General features: G+C 49.9%; 1 protein-coding gene and 1 long non-coding RNA gene across 2 annotated transcripts in view; one reads left to right on the forward strand and one right to left on the reverse strand.

The window, feature by feature from the left end:
- Nucleotides 1-3: 3 nt before the first annotated feature.
- Nucleotides 4-20,234, forward strand: part of LOC127919247 (CWF19-like protein 1) — a gene marked incomplete at its 5' end in the record, with an annotated part of 50,949 nt that continues 30,718 nt past the window's right edge. Inside the window, 4 exons of the mRNA XM_052502730.1 lie at nt 4-112; nt 2,319-2,533; nt 3,919-4,034; nt 4,231-4,315. Of these exons, the coding sequence (XP_052358690.1) occupies nt 4-112; nt 2,319-2,533; nt 3,919-4,034; nt 4,231-4,315 (525 nt within the window). The remainder of the gene's footprint in view (nt 113-2,318; nt 2,534-3,918; nt 4,035-4,230; nt 4,316-20,234) is intronic.
- On the reverse strand, nt 148-654 carry LOC127919246 (uncharacterized). The gene is made up of 3 exons (XR_008102336.1): nt 582-654; nt 370-475; nt 148-263 (listed from the first exon to the last, which is right to left on the reverse strand). It is a non-coding gene; the product is annotated as an uncharacterized LOC127919246 (long non-coding RNA).

Here is a 20,234-nt window from a genome sequence, read left to right on the forward strand (position 1 = left end):
GTTGTTGCAGCTCCCATCCACACCTACATCCTGGGAGCAGCCAGCCAGGAAACCCTCCACTTCTTCCCCAGTGCTGACGGCTGTGAGCTGGCAGACAACATCACCTACCTGGGTAAGAGTAGACTCTGACCTCTGACCCTGAGTAGACTGACATCACCTACCTGGGTAAGAGTAGACTCTGACCTCTGACCCTGAGTAGACTGACATCACCTACCTGGGTAAGAGTAGACTCTGACCTCTGACCCTGAGTAGACTGACATCACCTACCTGGGTAATAGTAGACTCTGACCTCTAACCCTGAGTAGACTGACATCACCTACCTGGGTAAGAGTAGACTCTGACCCCTAACCCTGAGTAGACTGACATCACCTACCTGGGTAAGAGTAGACTCTGACCTCTGACCCTGAGTAGACTGACATCACCTACCTGGGTAAGAGTAGACTCTGACCTCTGACCCTGAGTAGACTGACATCACCTACCTGGGTAAGAGTAGACTCTGACCTCTAACCCTGAGTAGACTGACATCACCTACCTGGGTAAGAGTAGACTCTGACCCCTAACCCTGAGTAGACTGACATCACCTACCTGGGTAAGAGTAGACTCTGACCTCTGACCCTGAGTAGACTGACATCACCTACCTGGGTAAGAGTAGACTCTGACCTCTGACCCTGAGCAGACAACATCACCTACCTGGGTAAGAGTAGACTCTGACCTCTAACCCTGAGTAGAATTGACATCACCTACCTGGGTAAGAGTAGACTCTGACCTCTGACCCTGAGTAGACTGACATCACCAACCTGGGTAAGAGTAGACTCTGACCTCTAACCCTGAGTAGAATTGACATCACCTACCTGGGTAAGAGTAGACTCTGACCTCTAACCCTGAGTAGACTGACATCACCTACCTAGGTAAGAGTAGACTCTGACCTCTGACCCTGAGTAGACTGACATCACATACCTGGGTAAGAGTAGACTCTGACCTCTAACCCTGAGTAGACTGACATCACCAACCTGGGTAAGAGTAGACTCTGACCTCTAACCCTGAGTAGAATTGACATCACCTACCTGGGTAATAGTAGACTCTGACCCTGAGTAGACTGACATCACATACCTGCGTAAGAGTAGACTCTGACCTCTGACCCTGAGTAGACTGACATCACATACCTGGGTAAGAGTAGACTCTGACCTCTAACCCTGAGTAGACTGACATCACCTACCTGGGTAAGAGTAGACTCTGACCCCTGACCCTGAGTAGAATTGACATCACCTACCTGGGTAATAGTAGACTCTGACCTCTGACCCTGAGTAGACTGACATCACATACCTGGGTAAGAGTAGACTCTGACCCCTAACCCTGAGTAGACTGACATCACCTACCTGGGTAAGAGTAGACTCTGACCTCTAACCCTGAGTAGACTGACATCACCAACCTGGGTAAGAGTAGACTCTGACCTCTGACCCTGAGTAGACTGACATCACCAACCTGGGTAAGAGTAGACTCTGACCTCTGACCCTGAGTAGACTGACATCACCAACCTGGGTAAGAGTAGACTCTGACCTCTGACCCTGAGTAGACTGACATCACCAACCTGGGTAAGAGTAGACTCTGACCCCTAACCCTGAGTAGACTGACATCACATACCTGGGTAAGAGTAGACTCTGACCTCTAACCCTGAGTAGACTGACATCACCTACCTGGGTAAGAGTAGACTCTGACCCCTGACCCTGAGTAGACTGACATCACCAACCTGGGTAAGAGTAGACTCTGACCTCTAACCCTGACCCTGAGTAGACTGACATCACCTACCTGGGTAAGAGTAGACTCTGACCTCTGACCCTGAGTAGACTGACATCACCTACCTGGGTAAGAGTAGACTCTGACCTCTGATCCAACCTGGGTAAGAGTAGACTCTGACCTCTGACCCTACCTGGGTAAGAGTAGACTCTGACCCCTGACCCTGAGTAGACTGACATCACCTACCTGGGTAAGAGTAGACTCTGACCTCTGACACTACCTGGGTAAGAGTAGACTCTGACCTCTGACCATACCTGGGTAAGAGTAGACTCTGACCTCTGACCCTACCTGGGTAAGAGTAGACTCTGACCTCTGACCCTACCTGGGTAAGAGTAGACTCTGACCTCTGACCCTACCTGGGTAATACTGCTCTGTATTTTCACTGCTGTTTCACAGGCTTGACCACAACATATATCTCTCTCAATTTCTCACTTACACACACACACACACACACACACACACACACACTCACACACACACTCACACTCACACTCACACTCTCTCTCTCTCACTATGTGTGCCAGGTCGTCGTGGTGTTTTCACTGGGGCGTCAGGCCTGCAGATAGCATATGTGAGTGGTCGTGAGGGGCAGCAGGATCCGACTCCAGCTCACTGCTTCTCTCCTAAAGACCTCACTCAGCTGGTGGAGCCACTGATTAGCAACAACCAGTTCAGAGGAGTGGACATCCTGCTGACATCACAGTGGCCCCGCGGAGTCTGGCAGTACGCCAACAGCCCCGTAAGACACTCCAACTACCCTCATCAGCACCCGACTACCCTCATCAGCACCCGACTACCCTCATCAGCACCCGACTACCCTCATCAGCACCCGACTACCCTCATCAGCACCCGACTACCCGTCCTCCGTCTAACCGAACTACCCGTCCTCCGTCTAACCTCACTACCCCTCTAACAACCCTTTAACGAGCCCACTACCCTCTAACAACCCTCTAACGAGCCCACTACCCTCTAACAACCCTCTAACGAGCCCACTACCCTCTAACAACCCTCTAACGAGCCCACTACCCTCTAACAACCCTCTAACGAGCCCACTACCCTCTAACAACCCTCAAACTAGCCCACTACCCTCTAACAACCCTCTAACGAGCCCACTACCCTCTATCAACCCTCTAACGAGCCCACTACCCTCTAACAACCCTCTAACGAGCCCACTACCCTCTAACAACCCTCTAACGAGCCCACTACCCTCTAACAACCCTCTAACTAGCCCCGCTACCCAATACTCTGACTACCCCACCAAAGAAAAGTTTAAAATAAACAACACTGTTTAGCATCTGAGGCTGCTAGCCCCGCTACCCTCTAACTAGCCCCGCTACCCTCTAACTAGCCCCGCTACCCTCTAACTAGCCCCGCTACCCTCTAACTAGCCCTGCTACCCTCTAACTAGCCCCGCTACCCTCTAACTAGCCCTGCTACCCTCTAACTAGCCCTGCTACCCTCTAACTAGCCCCGCTACCCTCTAACTAGCCCCGCTACCCTCTAACTAGCCCTGTTACCCTCTAACTAGCCTCACTACCCTCTAATAACCCTCTAACTAGCCCCACTACCCTCTAACTAGCCTCACTACCCTCTAATAACCCTCTAACTAGCCCCGCTACCCTCTAAATAGCCCCGCTACCCTCTAACTAGCCCCGCTACCCACTAACTAGCCCCGCTACCCTCTAACTAGCCCCACTACCCTCTAACTAGCCCCGCTACCCTCTAACTAGCCTCACTACCCTCTAATAACCCTCTAACTAGCCCCACTACCCTCTAACTAGCCCTGCTACCCTCTAACTAGCCCCGCTACCCTCTAACTAGCCCCGCTACCCTCTAACTAGCCCCGCTACCCTCTAACTAGCCCCGCTACCCTCTAACTAGCCCCGCTACCCTCTAACTAGAACTGCTACCCTCTAACTAGCCCCGTTACCCTCTAACTAGCCTCACTACCCTCTAATAACCCTCTAACTAGCCCCACTACCCTCTAACTAGCCCTGCTACCCTCTAACTAGCCCTGCTACCCTCTAACTAGCCCCGCTACCCTCTAACTAGCCCCGCTACCCAATAGCTAGCAGCCTCAGATGCTAAACAGTGTTGTTTATTTTTAACTTTTCTTTGTTTCAGGAAGTCAACACTAAGTTCTGTGGAACGACCTCCATCTCCCACCTGGCTTACAAGCTGAAGCCTCGCTACCACTTTGCTGCGGTAGAAGGAGTTCACTATGAGAGACTACCTTACAGGTACACACACTATCACACACACAACACAACCTTACAGGGTAATTCACACTGTATATAAACTACCATACTACCACTTTGCTGCGGTAGAGGGCGTTAACGCGCGTGTGTGTGTGTGTGTGTGTGTGTGTGTGTGTGTGTGTGTGTGTGTGTGTGTGTGTGTGTGTGTGTGTGTGTGTGTGTGTGTGCTTTTGTGTAGGAATCATGTTGTTCTTCAGGAGAATACTCAGCATGTCAGCAGATTTATCGCCCTGGCAACCGTCAACAACCCAGAGAAGAGAAAGGTGAGGTCTCACTGTATTGGAGGATGTTATTGACCACTCCCTCTCTGTAGTGGAGGATGTTATTGACCACTCCCTCTCTGTATTGGAGGATGTTATTGACCACTCCCTCTCTGTAGGGGAGGATGTTATTGACCACTCCCCCTCTGTAGTGGAGGATGTTATTGACCACTCCCCTCTCTGTAGTGGAGGATGTTATTGACCACTCCCCTCTCTGTAGTGGAGGATGTTATTGACCACTCCCCTCTCTGTAATGGAGGATGTTATTGACCACTCCCCTCTCTGTATTGGAGGATGTTATTGACCACTCCCCTCTCTGTATTGGAGGATGTTATTGACCACTCCCCTCTCTGTAGTGGAGGATGTTATTGACCACTCCCCTCTCTGTAGGGGAGGATGTTATTGACCACTCCCCTCTCTGTAGTGGAGGATGTTATTGACCACTCCCCTCTCTGTAGTGGAGGATGTTATTGACCACTCCCCTCTCTGTAGTGGAGGATGTTATTGACCACTCCCCTCTCTGTAGTGGAGGATGTTATTGACCACTCCCCTCTCTGTAGTGGAGGATGTTATTGACCACTCCCCTCTCTGTATTGGAGGATGTTATTGACCACTCCCTCTCTGTAGGGGAGGATGTTGTTGACCACTCCCCTCTCTGTATTGGAGGATGTTATTGACCACTCCCTCTCTGTAGTGGAGGATGTTATTGACCACTCCCCTCTCTGTAGTGGAGGATGTTATTGACCACTCCCCTCTCTGTAGTGGAGGATGTTATTGACCACTCCCTCTCTGTAGTGGAGGATGTTATTGACCACTCCCTCTCTGTAGGGGAGGATGTTATTGACCACTCCCCTCTCTGTAGTGGAGGATGTTATTGACCACTCCCCTCTCTGTAGTGGAGGATGTTATTGACCACTCCCCTCTCTGTAGGGGAGGATGTTATTGACCACTCCCCTCTCTGTAGTGGAGGATGTTATTGACCACTCCCCTCTCTGTAGGGGAGGATGTTATTGACCACTCCCCTCTCTGTAGTGGAGGATGTTATTGACCACTCCCCTCTCTGTAGGGGAGGATGTTGTTGACCACTCCCCTCTCTGTATTGGAGGATGTTATTGACCACTCCCCTCTCTGTAGTGGAGGATGTTATTGACCACTCCCCTCTCTGTAGTGGAGGATGTTATTGACCACTCCCCTCTCTGTAGTGGAGGATGTTATTGACCACTCCCCTCTCTGTAGTGGAGGATGTTATTGACCACTCCCCTCTCTGTAGGGGAGGATGTTATTGACCACTCCCCTCTCTGTAGTGGAGGATGTTATTGACCACTCCCCTCTCTGTAATGGAGGATGTTATTGACCACTCCCCTCTCTGTAGTGGAGGATGTTATTGACCACTCCCCTCTCTGTAGTGGAGGATGTTATTGACCACTCCCCTCTCTGTAGTGGAGGATGTTATTGACCACTCCCCCCTCTCTGTAGGGGAGGATGTTATTGACCACTCCCTCTCTGTAGTGGAGGATGTTATTGACCACTCCCCTCTCTGTAGTGGAGGATGTTATTGACCACTCCCCTCTCTGTAGTGGAGGATGTTATTGACCACTCCCCTCTCTGGAGTGGAGGATGTTATTGACCACTCCCCTCTCTGTAGTGGAGGATGTTATTGACCACTCCCCTCTCTGGAGTGGAGGATGTTATTGACCACTCCCCTCTCTCTAGTGGAGGATGTTATTGACCACTCCCCTCTCTGTAGTGGAGGATGTTATTGACCACTCCCCTCTCTGTAGTGGAGGATGTTATTGACCACTCCCTCTCTGGAGTGGAGGATGTTATTGACCACTCCCTCTCTGTAGTGGAGGATGTTATTGACCACTCCCCTCTCTGTAGTGGAGGATGTTATTGACCACTCCCCTCTCTGTAATGGAGGATGTTATTGACCACTCCCCTCTCTGTAGGGGAGGATGTTATTGACCACTCCCCTCTCTGTAGTGGAGGATGTTATTGACCACTCCCCTCTCTGTATTGGAGGATGTTATTGACCACTCCCCTCTCTGTAGTGGAGGATGTTATTGACCACTCCCCTCTCTGTAGTGGAGGATGTTATTGACCACTCCCCTCTCTGTAGGGGAGGATGTTATTGACCACTCCCCTCTCTGTAGTGGAGGATGTTATTGACCACTCCCCTCTCTGTAGGGGAGGATGTTGTTGACCACTCCCCTCTCTGTATTGGAGGATGTTATTGACCACTCCCCTCTCTGTAGTGGAGGATGTTATTGACCACTCCCCTCTCTGTAGTGGAGGATGTTATTGACCACTCCTCTCTGTAGGGAGGATGTTATTGACCACTCCCCTCTCTGTAGTGGAGGATGTTATTGACCACTCCCCTCTCTGTAGGGGAGGATGTTATTGACCACTCCCCTCTCTGTAGTGGAGGATGTTATTGACCACTCCCCTCTCTGTAGTGGAGGATGTTATTGACCACTCCCCTCTCTGTAGTGGAGGGTGTTATTGACCACTCCCCTCTCTGTAATGGAGGATGTTATTGACCACTCCCCTCTCTGTAGTGGAGGATGTTATTGACCACTCCCCTCTCTGTAGGGGAGGATGTTATTGACCACTCCCCTCTCTGTAGTGGAGGATGTTATTGACCACTCCCCTCTCTGTATTGGAGGATGTTATTGACCACTCCCTCTCTGTAGTGGAGGATGTTATTGACCACTCCCCTCTCTGTAGTGGAGGATGTTATTGACCACTCCCTCTCTGTAGTGGAGGATGTTATTGACCACTCCCTCTCTGTATTGGAGGATGTTATTGACCACTCCCCTCTCTGTAATGGAGGATGTTATTGACCACTCCCCTCTCTGTAGTGGAGGATGTTATTGACCACTCCCCTCTCTGTATTGGAGGATGTTATTGACCACTCCCCTCTCTGTAATGGAGGATGTTATTGACCACTCCCCTCTCTGTAGTGGAGGATGTTATTGACCACTCCCCTCTCTGTATTGGAGGATGTTATTGACCACTCCCCTCTCTGTAGTGGAGGATGTTATTGACCACTCCCCTCTCTGTATTGGAGGATGTTATTGACCACTCCCCTCTCTGTAGTGGAGGATGTTATTGACCACTCCCCTCTCTGTAGTAGAGGATGTTATTGACCACTCCCCTCTCTGTAGTGGAGGATGTTATTGACCACTCCCCTCTCTGTCGTGGAGGATGTTATTGACCACTCCCCTCTCTGTAGTGGAGGATGTTGTTGACCACTCCCCTCTCTGTAGTGGAGGATGTTGTTGACCACTCCCCTCTCTGTAGTGGAGGATGTTGTTGACCACTCCCCTCTCTGTAGTGGAGGATGTTATTGACCACTCCCCTCTCTGTAGTGGAGGATGTTATTGACCACTCCCCTCTCTGTAGGGGAGGATGTTATTGACCACTCCCCTCTCTGTAGGGGAGGATGTTATTGACCACTCCCCTCTCTGTAGTGGAGGATGTTATTGACCACTCCCCTCTCTGTAGTGGAGGATGTTATTGACCACTCCCTCTCTGGAGTGGAGGATGTTATTGACCACTCCCTCTCTGTAGTGGAGGATGTTATTGACCACTCCCCTCTCTGTAGTGGAGGATGTTATTGACCACTCCCCTCTCTGTAGTGGAGGATGTTATTGACCACCCCTCTCTGTAGTGGAGGATGTTATTGACCACTCCCTCTCTGTATTGGAGGATGTTATTGACCACTCCCTCTCTGTAGTGGAGGATGTTATTGACCACTCCCTCTCTGTAGTGGAGGATGTTATTGACCACTCCCCTCTCTGTAGTGGAGGATGTTATTGACCACTCCTCTCTGTAGTGGAGGATGTTATTGACCACTCCCTCTCTGTAGTGGAGGATGTTATTGACCACTCCCCTCTCTGTAGTGGAGGATGTTATTGACCACTCCCCTCTCTGTAGGGAGGATGTTGTTGACCACTCCCCTCTCTGTATTGGAGGATGTTATTGACCACTCCCCTCTGTAGTGGAGGATGTTATTGACCACTCCCCTCTCTGTAGTGGAGGATGTTATTGACCACTCCCCTCTCTGTAGTGGAGGATGTTATTGACCACTCCCCTCTCTGTAGTGGAGGATGTTATTGACCACTCCCTCTCTGTAGGGGAGGATGTTGTTGACCACTCCCTCTCTGTCGTGGAGGATGTTGTTGACCACTCCCCTCTCTGTAGGGGAGGATGTTATTGACCACTCCCTCTCTGTAGTGGAGGATGTTATTGACCACTCCCTCTCTGTAGTGGAGGATGTTATTGACCACTCCCCTCTCTGTAGGGGAGGATGTTATTGACCACTCCCCTCTCTGTAGTGGAGGATGTTATTGACCACTCCCCTCTCTGTAGTGGAGGATGTTATTGACCACTCCCCTCTCTGTAGTGGAGGATGTTATTGACCACTCCCCTCTCTGTAGTGGAGGATGTTATTGACCACTCCCTCTCTGTAGTGGAGGATGTTATTGACCACTCCCCTCTCTGTAGTGGAGGATGTTATTGACCACTCCCTTCTCTGTAGTGGAGGATGTTATTGACCACTCCCTCTCTGTAGTGGAGGATGTTATTGACCACTCCCCTCTCTGTAGTGGAGGATGTTATTGACCACTCCCCTCTCTGTAGGGGAGGATGTTATTGACCACTCCCCTCTCTGTAGTGGAGGATGTTATTGACCACTCCCCTCTCTGTAGGGGAGGATGTTGTTGACCACTCCCTCTCTGTATTGGAGGATGTTATTGACCACTCCCTCTCTGTAGTGGAGGATGTTATTGACCACTCCCCTCTCTGTAGTGGAGGATGTTATTGACCACTCCCCTCTCTGTAATGGAGGATGTTATTGACCACTCCCTCTCTGTAGTGGAGGATGTTATTGACCACTCCCCTCTCTGTAGTGGAGGATGTTATTGACCACTCCCTCTCTGTCGTGGAGGATGTTATTGACCACTCCCCTCTCTGTCGTGGAGGATGTTATTGACCACTCCCTCTCTGTAGTGGAGGATGTTATTGACCACTCCCCTCTCTGTAGTGGAGGATGTTATTGACCACTCCCCTCTCTGTAGGGGAGGATGTTATTGACCACCCCCCTCTCTGTAGTGGAGGATGTTATTGACCACTCCCTCTCTGTAGTGGAGGATGTTATTGACCACTCCCCTCTCTGTAGGGAGGATGTTATTGACCACTCCCCTCTCTGTAGTGGAGGATGTTATTGACCACTCCCCTCTCTGTATTGGAGGATGTTATTGACCACTCCCTCTCTGTAGTGGAGGATGTTATTGACCACTCCCCTCTCTGTAGTGGAGGATGTTATTGACCACTCCCCTCTCTGTAGTGGAGGATGTTATTGACCACCCCTCTCTGTATTGGAGGATGTTATTGACCACTCCCCTCTCTGTAATGGAGGATGTTATTGACCACTCCCCTCTCTGTAGTGGAGGATGTTATTGACCACTCCCCTCTCTGTAGTGGAGGATGTTATTGACCACTCCCCTCTCTGTAGGGGAGGATGTTGTTGACCACTCCCCTCTCTGTAATGGAGGATGTTATTGACCACTCCCCTCTCTGTAGTGGAGGATGTTATTGACCACTCCCCTCTCTGTAGTGGAGGATGTTATTGACCACTCCCCTCTCTGTATTGGAGGATGTTATTGACCACTCCCCTCTCTGTAGTGGAGGATGTTATTGACCACTCCCTCTCTGTAGGGGAGGATGTTATTGACCACTCCCCTCTCTGTAGGGGAGGATGTTATTGACCACTCCCTCTCTGTAGTGGAGGATGTTATTGACCACTCCCTCTCTGTATTGGAGGATGTTATTGACCACTCCCCTCTCTGTAGGGGAGGATGTTATTGACCACTCCCTCTCTGTAGTGGAGGATGTTATTGACCACTCCCTCTCTGTAGTGGAGGATGTTATTGACCACTCCCCTCTCTGTAGGGAGGATGTTATTGACCACTCCCCTCTCTGTAGGGGAGGATGTTATTGACCACTCCCCTCTCTGTAGGGGAGGATGTTATTGACCACTCCCCTCTCTGTAGTGGAGGATGTTGTTGACCACTCCCCTCTCTGTAGTGGAGGATGTTATTGACCACTCCCCTCTCTGTAGTGGAGGATGTTATTGACCACTCCCCTCTCTGTAGTGGAGGATGTTATTGACCACTCCCCTCTCTGTAGTGGAGGATGTTATTGACCACTCCCCTCTCTGTAATGGAGGATGTTATTGACCACTCCCCTCTCTGGAGTGGAGGATGTTATTGACCACTCCCTCTCTGTAGTGGAGGATGTTATTGACCACTCCCCTCTCTGTAGGGGAGGATGTTATTGACCACTCCCCTCTCTGTAGGGGAGGATGTTATTGACCACTCCCCTCTCTGTATTGGAGGATGTTATTGACCACTCCCTCTCTGTAGTGGAGGATGTTATTGACCACTCCCCTCTCTGTAGTGGAGGATGTTATTGACCACTCCCTCTCTGTAGTGGAGGATGTTATTGACCACTCCCCTCTCTGTAGTGGAGGATGTTATTGACCACTCCCCTCTCTGTAGTGGAGGATGTTATTGACCACTCCCCTCTCTGTAGGGGAAGGATGTTATTGACCACTCCCCTCTCTGTAGTGGAGGATGTTATTGACCACTCCCCTCTCTGTAGTGGAGGATGTTATTGACCACTCCCCTCTCTGTAGGGGAGGATGTTATTGACCACTCCCCTCTCTGTAGTGGAGGATGTTATTGACCACTCCCCTCTCTGTAGTGGAGGATGTTATTGACCACTCCCCTCTCTGTAGTGGAGGATGTTATTGACCACTCCCCTCTCTGTAGTGGAGGATGTTATTGACCACTCCCCTCTCTGTAGTGGAGGATGTTGTTGACCACTCCCCTCTCTGTAGTGGAGGATGTTATTGACCACGTTATTGACCACTCCCCTCTCTGTAGGGGAGGATGTTATTGACCACTCCCCTCTCTGTAGTGGAGGATGTTGTTGACCACTCCCCTCTCTGTAGTGGAGGATGTTATTGACCACTCCCCTCTCTGTAGGGGAGGATGTTATTGACCACTCCCCTCTCTGTAGTGGAGGATGTTGTTGACCACTCCCCTCTCTGTAGTGGAGGATGTTATTGACCACTCCCCTCTCTGTAATGGAGGATGTTATTGACCACTCCCCTCTCTGTAATGGAGGATGTTATTGACCACTCCCCTCTCTGTATTGGAGGATGTTATTGACCACTCCCCTCTCTGTAATGGAGGATGTTATTGACCACTCCCCTCTCTGTAGTGGAGGATGTTATTGACCACTCCCCTCTCTGTAGTGGAGGATGTTATTGACCACTCCCCTCTCTGTAATGGAGGATGTTATTGACCACTCCCCTCTCTGTAGTGGAGGATGTTATTGACCACTCCCCTCTCTGTAGTGGAGGATGTTATTGACCACTCCCCTCTCTGTAGTGGAGGATGTTATTGACCACTCCCCTCTCTGTATTGGAGGATGTTATTGACCACTCCCCTCTCTGTAGTGGAGGATGTTATTGACCACTCCCCTCTCTGTAGTGGAGGATGTTATTGACCACTCCCCTCTCTGTAGTGGAGGATGTTATTGACCACTCCCCTCTCTGTAGTGGAGGATGTTATTGACCACTCCCCTCTCTGTATTGGAGGATGTTATTGACCACTCCCCTCTCTGTAGGGGAGGATGTTATTGACCACTCCCCTCTCTGTAGTGGAGGATGTTATTGACCACTCCCCTCTCTGTAGTGGAGGATGTTATTGACCACTCCCCTCTCTGTAGTGGAGGATGTTATTGACCACTCCCTCTCTGTAGTGGAGGATGTTATTGACCACTCCCTCTCTGTAGTGGAGGATGTTATTGACCACTCCCCTCTCTGTATTGGAGGATGTTATTGACCACTCCCCTCTCTGTAGTGGAGGATGTTATTGACCACTCCCCTCTCTGTAGTGGAGGATGTTATTGACCACTCCCTCTCTGTAGTGGAGGATGTTATTGACCACTCCCCTCTCTGTAGTGGAGGATGTTATTGACCACTCCCCTCTCTGTAGTGGAGGATGTTATTGACCACTCCCCTCTCTGTAGTGGAGGATGTTATTGACCACTCCCCTCTCTGTAGTGGAGGATGTTATTGACCACTCCCCTCTCTGTAGTGGAGGATGTTATTGACCACTCCCCTCTCTGTAGTGGAGGATGTTATTGACCACTCCCCTCTCTGTATTGGAGGATGTTATTGACCACTCCCCTCTCTGTAATGGAGGATGTTATTGACCACTCCCCTCTCTGTAGTGGAGGATGTTATTGACCACTCCCCTCTCTGTAGTGGAGGATGTTATTGACCACTCCCCTCTCTGTAGTGGAGGATGTTATTGACCACTCCCCTCTCTGTAGTGGAGGATGTTATTGACCACTCCCCTCTCTGTAGTGGAGGATGTTATTGACCACTCCCCTCTCTGTAGTGGAGGATGTTATTGACCACTCCCCTCTCTGTAGTGGAGGATGTTATTGACCACTCCCTCTCTGTATTGGAGGATGTTATTGACCACTCCCTCTCTGTAATGGAGGATGTTATTGACACTCCCTCTCTGTAGGGGAGGATGTTATTGACCACTCCCTCTCTGTAGTGGAGGATGTTATTGACCACTCCCCTCTCTGTAGTGGAGGATGTTATTGACCACTCCCCTCTCTGTAGTGGAGGATGTTGTTGACCACTCCCCTCTCTGTAGTGGAGGATGTTATTGACCACTCCTCTCTGTAGTGGAGGATGTTATTGACCACTCCCCTCTCTGTAGTGGAGGATGTTGTTGACCACTCCCCTCTCTGTAGTGGAGGATGTTATTGACCACTCCTCTCTGTAGTGGAGGATGTTATTGACCACTCCCCTCTCTGTAGTGGAGGATGTTATTGACCACTCCCCTCTCTGTATTGGAGGATGTTATTGACCACTCCCCTCTCTGTAGTGGAGGATGTTATTGACCACTCCCTCTCTGTAGTGGAGGATGTTATTGACCACTCCCCTCTCTGTAGGGGAGGATGTTATTGACCACTCCCCTCTCTGTATTGGAGGATGTTATTGACCACTCCCCTCTCTGTAGTGGAGGATGTTATTGACCACTCCCTCTCTGTAGTGGAGGATGTTATTGACCACTCCCCTCTCTGTAGTGGAGGATGTTATTGACCACTCCCCTCTCTGTAGTGGAGGATGTTATTGACCACTCCCCTCTCTGTAATGGAGGATGTTATTGACCACTCCCTCTCTGTAGGGGAGGATGTTATTGACCACTCCCCTCTCTGTAGGGAGGATGTTATTGACCACTCCCCTCTCTGTAATGGAGGATGTTATTGACCACTCCCCTCTCTGTAGTGGAGGATGTTATTGACCACTCCCCTCTCTGTAGTGGAGGATGTTATTGACCACTCCCCTCTCTGTAGTGGAGGATGTTATTGACCACTCCCTCTCTGTAATGGAGGATGTTATTGACCACTCCCCTCTCTGTATTGGAGGATGTTATTGACCACTCCCCTCTCTGTAGTGGAGGATGTTATTGACCACTCCCCTCTCTGTAGTGGAGGATGTTATTGACCACTCCCCTCTCTGTATTGGAGGATGTTATTGACCACTCCCTCTCTGTAGTGGAGGATGTTATTGACCACTCCCCTCTCTGTAGTGGAGGATGTTATTGACCACTCCCCTCTCTGTAGTGGAGGATGTTATTGACCACTCCCCTCTCTGTATGGAGGATGTTATTGACCACTCCCCTCTCTGTATTGGAGGATGTTATTGACCACTCCCCTCTCTGTAGTGGAGGATGTTATTGACCACTCCCCTCTCTGTAGTGGAGGATGTTATTGACCACTCCCCTCTCTGTAGGGGAGGATGTTATTGACCACTCCCTCTCTGTAGTGGAGGATGTTATTGACCACTCCCCTCTCTGTAGTGGAGGATGTTATTGACCACTCCCTCTCTGTAGTGGAGGATGTTATTGACTCTGTAGTGGAGGATGTTACTGACCCTCCCCTCTCTGTAGTGGAGGATGTTATTGACCACTCCCCTCTCTGTAGTGGAGGATGTTATTGACCACTCCCCTCTCTGTAGTGGAGGATGTTATTGACCACTCCCCTCTCTGTAGTGGAGGATGTTATTGACCACTCCCCTCTCTGTAGTGGAGGATGTTATTGACCACTCCCTCTCTGTAGGGGAGGATGTTATTGACCACTCCCCTCTCTGTAGGGGAGGATGTTATTGACCACTCCCTCTCTGTATTGGAGGATGTTATTGACCACTCCCCTCTCTGTAGTGGAGGATGTTATTGACCACTCCCCTCTCTGTAGTGGAGGATGTTATTGACCACTCCCTCTCTGTAGTGGAGGATGTTATTGACCACTCCCCTCTCTGTAGTGGAGGATGTTATTGACCACTCCCCTCTCTGTAGTGGAGGATGTTATTGACCACTCCCCTCTGTAGGGGAAGGATGTTATTGACCACTCCCCTCTCTGTAGTGGAGGATGTTATTGACCACTCCCCTCTCTGTAGTGGAGGATGTTATTGACCACTCCCCTCTCTGTAGGGGAGGATGTTATTGACCACTCCCTCTCTGTAGTGGAGGATGTTATTGACCACTCCCCTCTCTGTAGTGGAGGATGTTATTGACCACTCCCTCTCTGTAGTGGAGGATGTTATTGACCACTCCCCTCTCTGTAGTGGAGGATGTTATTGACCACTCCCCTCTCTGTAGTGGAGGATGTTGTTGACCACTCCCCTCTCTGTAGTGGAGGATGTTATTGACCACGTTATTGACCACCCTCTCTGTAGGGGAGGATGTTATTGACCACTCCCCTCTCTGTAGTGGAGGATGTTGTTGACCACTCCCTCTCTGTAGTGGAGGATGTTATTGACCACTCCCTCTCTGTAGGGGAGGATGTTATTGACCACTCCCCTCTCTGTAGTGGAGGATGTTGTTGACCACTCCCCTCTCTGTAGTGGAGGATGTTATTGACCACTCCCCTCTCTGTAATGGAGGATGTTATTGACCACTCCCCTCTCTGTAATGGAGGATGTTATTGACCACCCTCTCTGTATTGGAGGATGTTATTGACCACTCCCCTCTCTGTAATGGAGGATGTTATTGACCACTCCCCTCTCTGTAGTGGAGGATGTTATTGACCACTCCCCTCTCTGTAGTGGAGGATGTTATTGACCACTCCCCTCTCTGTAATGGAGGATGTTATTGACCACTCCCTCTCTGTAGTGGAGGATGTTATTGACCACTCCCCTCTCTGTAGTGGAGGATGTTATTGACCACTCCCCTCTCTGTAGTGGAGGATGTTATTGACCACTCCCTCTCTGTATTGGAGGATGTTATTGACCACTCCCCTCTCTGTAGTGGAGGATGTTATTGACCACTCCCCTCTCTGTAGTGGAGGATGTTATTGACCACTCCCCTCTCTGTAGTGGAGGATGTTATTGACCACTCCCCTCTCTGTAGTGGAGGATGTTATTGACCACTCCCCTCTCTGTATTGGAGGATGTTATTGACCACTCCCCTCTCTGTAGGGGAGGATGTTATTGACCACTCCCCTCTCTGTAGTGGAGGATGTTATTGACCACTCCCCTCTCTGTAGTGGAGGATGTTATTGACCACTCCCCTCTCTGTAGTGGAGGATGTTATTGACCACTCCCCTCTCTGTAGTGGAGGATGTTATTGACCACTCCCCTCTCTGTAGTGGAGGATGTTATTGACCACTCCCTCTCTGTATTGGAGGATGTTATTGACCACTCCCTCTCTGTAGTGGAGGATGTTATTGACCACTCCCCTCTCTGTAGTGGAGGATGTTATTGACCACTCCCCTCTCTGTAGTGGAGGATGTTATTGACCACTCCCCTCTCTGTAGTGGAGGATGTTATTGACCACTCCCCTCTCTGTAGTGGAGGATGTTATTGACCACTCCCCTCTCTGTAGTGGAGGATGTTATTGACCACTCCCCTCTCTGTAGTGGAGGATGTTATTGACCACTCCCCTCTCTGTAGTGGAGGATGTTATTGACCACTCCCCTCTCTGTAGTGGAGGATGTTATTGACCACTCCCCTCTCTGTATTGGAGGATGTTATTGACCACTCCCCTCTCTGTAATGGAGGATGTTATTGACCACTCCCCTCTCTGTAGTGGAGGATGTTATTGACCACTCCCCTCTCTGTAGTGGAGGATGTTATTGACCACTCCCCTCTCTGTAGTGGAGGATGTTATTGACCACTCCCCTCTCTGTAGTGGAGGATGTTATTGACCACTCCCCTCTCTGTAGTGGAGGATGTTATTGACCACTCCCCTCTCTGTAGTGGAGGATGTTATTGACCACTCCCTCTCTGTAGTGGAGGATGTTATTGACCACTCCCCTCTCTGTATTGGAGGATGTTATTGACCACTCCCCTCTCTGTAATGGAGGATGTTATTGACACTCCCTCTCTGTAGGGGAGGATGTTATTGACCACTCCCCTCTCTGTAGTGGAGGATGTTATTGACCACTCCCCTCTCTGTAGTGGAGGATGTTATTGACCACTCCCCTCTCTGTAGTGGAGGATGTTGTTGACCACTCCCCTCTCTGTAGTGGAGGATGTTATTGACCACTCCCCTCTCTGTAGTGGAGGATGTTATTGACCACTCCCCTCTCTGTAGTGGAGGATGTTGTTGACCACTCCCCTCTCTGTAGTGGAGGATGTTATTGACCACTCCCCTCTCTGTAGTGGAGGATGTTATTGACCACTCCCCTCTCTGTAGTGGAGGATGTTATTGACCACTCCCTCTCTGTATTGGAGGATGTTATTGACCACTCCCTCTCTGTAGTGGAGGATGTTATTGACCACTCCCTCTCTGTAGTGGAGGATGTTATTGACCACTCCCCTCTCTGTAGGGGAGGATGTTATTGACCACTCCCCTCTCTGTATTGGAGGATGTTATTGACCACTCCCCTCTCTGTAGTGGAGGATGTTATTGACCACTCCCCTCTCTGTAGTGGAGGATGTTATTGACCACTCCCCTCTCTGTAGTGGAGGATGTTATTGACCACTCCCCTCTCTGTAGTGGAGGATGTTATTGACCACTCCCCTCTCTGTAATGGAGGATGTTATTGACCACTCCCCTCTCTGTAGGGGAGGATGTTATTGACCACTCCCCTCTCTGTAGGGGAGGATGTTATTGACCACTCCCCTCTCTGTAATGGAGGATGTTATTGACCACTCCCCTCTCTGTAGTGGAGGATGTTATTGACCACTCCCCTCTCTGTAGTGGAGGATGTTATTGACCACTCCCCTCTCTGTAGTGGAGGATGTTATTGACCACTCCCCTCTCTGTAATGGAGGATGTTATTGACCACTCCCCTCTCTGTATTGGAGGATGTTATTGACCACTCCCCTCTCTGTAGTGGAGGATGTTATTGACCACTCCCCTCTCTGTAGTGGAGGATGTTATTGACCACTCCCCTCTCTGTATTGGAGGATGTTATTGACCACTCCCCTCTCTGTAGTGGAGGATGTTATTGACCACTCCCCTCTCTGTAGGGGAGGATGTTATTGACCACTCCCCTCTCTGTAGTGGAGGATGTTATTGACCACTCCCCTCTCTGTAGTGGAGGATGTTATTGACCACTCCCCTCTCTGTAATGGAGGATGTTATTGACCACTCCCCTCTCTGTATTGGAGGATGTTATTGACCACTCCCCTCTCTGTAGTGGAGGATGTTATTGACACTCCCCTCTCTGTAGTGGAGGATGTTGTTGACCACTCCCCTCTCTGTAATGGAGGATGTTATTGACCACTCCCCTCTCTGTAGTGGAGGATGTTATTGACCACTGTCAGCTTCATTAAATAGTACCCACAAAACACCTCTGTTCCTCTGTCCAGTGTCTGTGTTAATTTGCCCATCTTAATCTTCTTTTTTTTTTTGGCCAGAAGGCAGCATCCCGGTGTCGCCTCTTCACTGTTGACGTTGAGATTGATGTTTTGCGGGTACTATTTAATGAAGCTGCCAGTTGAGGACTTGTGAGGCGTCTGTTTCCCAAACTAGACACTCTAATATTCTTGCTCTGTTGTGCACCGGGGCCTCCCACTCCTCTTTCTATTCTGTTTAGAGCCAGTTTGCGCTGTTCTGTGAAGGGAGTAGAACACAGCATTGTACGAGATCTGGCTTAGGGGTTAATATTGTGTCTCTCTCTAGTACCAGGATGGGTTCAACATAGTGAGGAGCAGGGAGGCATCTGAGCTGGCTTAGGGGTTAATATTGTGTCTCTCTAGTACCAGGATGGGTTCAACATAGTGAGGAGCAGGGAGGCATCTGAGCTGGCTTAGGGGTTAATATTGTGTCTCTCTCTAGTACCAGGATGGGTTCAACATAGTGAGGAGCAGGGAGGCATCTGAGCTGGCTTAGGGGTTAATATTGTCTCTCTCTCTAGTACCAGGATGGGTTCAACATAGTGAGGAGCAGGGAGGCATCTGAGCTGGCTTAGGGGTTAATATTGTCTCTTACTAGTACCAGGATGGGTTCAACATAGTGAGGAGCAGGGAGGCATCTGAGCTGGCTTAGGGGTTAATATTGTGTCTTACTAGTACCAGGATGGGTTCAACATAGTGAGGAGCAGGGAGGCATCTGAGCTGGCTTAGGGGTTAATATTGTCTCTTACTAGTACCAGGATGGGTTCAACATAGTGAGGAGCAGGGAGGCATCTGATCTGGCTTAGGGGTTAATATTGTCTCTCTCTCTAGTACCAGGATGGGTTCAACATAGTGAGGAGCAGGGAGGCATCTGAGCTGGCTTAGGGGTTAATATTGTGTCTCTCTCTAGTACCAGGATGGGTTCAACATAGTGAGGAGCAGGGAGGCATCTGAGCTGGCTTAGGGGTTAATATTGTCTCTCTCTAGTACCAGGATGGGTTCAACATAGTGAGGAGTAGGGAGGCATCTGAGCTGGCTTAGGGGTTAATATTGTGTCTCTCTCTCTAGTACCAGGATGGGTTCAACATAGTGAGGAGCAGGGAGACATCTGAGCTGGCTTAGGGGTTAATATTGTGTCTCTCTAGTACCAGGATGGGTTCAACATAGTGAGGAGCAGGGAGACATCTGAGCTGGCTTAGGGGTTAATATTGTGTCTCTCTCTCTAGTACCAGGATGGGTTCAACATAGTGAGAAGCAGGGAGACATCTGAGCTGGCTTAGGGGTTAATATTGTGTCTCTCTCTAGTACCAGGATGGGTTCAACATAGGGGCAGGGAGGCATCTGAGCTGGCTTAGGGTTAATATTGTGTCTCTCTCTCTCTAGTACCAGGATGGGTTCAACATAGTGAGGAGCAGGGAGACATCTGAGCTGGCTTAGGGGTTAATATTGTGTCTCTCTCTAGTACCAGGATGGGTTCAACATAGTGAGGAGCAGGGAGACATCTGAGCTGGCTTAGGGGTTAATATTGTGTCTCTCTCTCCAGTACCAGGATGGGTTCAACATAGTGAGAAGCAGGGAGACATCTGATCTGGCTTAGGGGTTAATATTGTGTCTCTCTCTCTAGTACCAGGATGGGTTCAACATAGTGAGAAGCAGGGAGACATCTGAGCTGGCTTAGGGGTTAATATTGTGTCTCTCTCTCTAGTACCAGGATGGGTTCAACATAGGGGCAGGGAGGCATCTGAGCTGGCTTAGGGGTTAATATTGTGTCTCTCTCTCTCTAGTACCAGGATGGGTTCAACATAGTGAGAAGCAGGGAGACATCTGAGCTGGCTTAGGGGTTAATATTGTGTCTCTCTCTCTCTCTAGTACCAGGATGGGTTCAACATAGTGTGGAGCAGGGAGACATCTGAGCTGGCTTAGGGGTTAATATTGTCTCTCTCTAGTACCAGGATGGGTTCAACATAGTGAGAAGCAGGGAGA

The sequence above is a fragment of the Oncorhynchus keta genome, unplaced genomic scaffold (assembly GCF_023373465.1).
Source record: "Oncorhynchus keta strain PuntledgeMale-10-30-2019 unplaced genomic scaffold, Oket_V2 Un_contig_16088_pilon_pilon, whole genome shotgun sequence".
Lineage (NCBI taxonomy): Eukaryota > Metazoa > Chordata > Actinopteri > Salmoniformes > Salmonidae > Oncorhynchus > Oncorhynchus keta.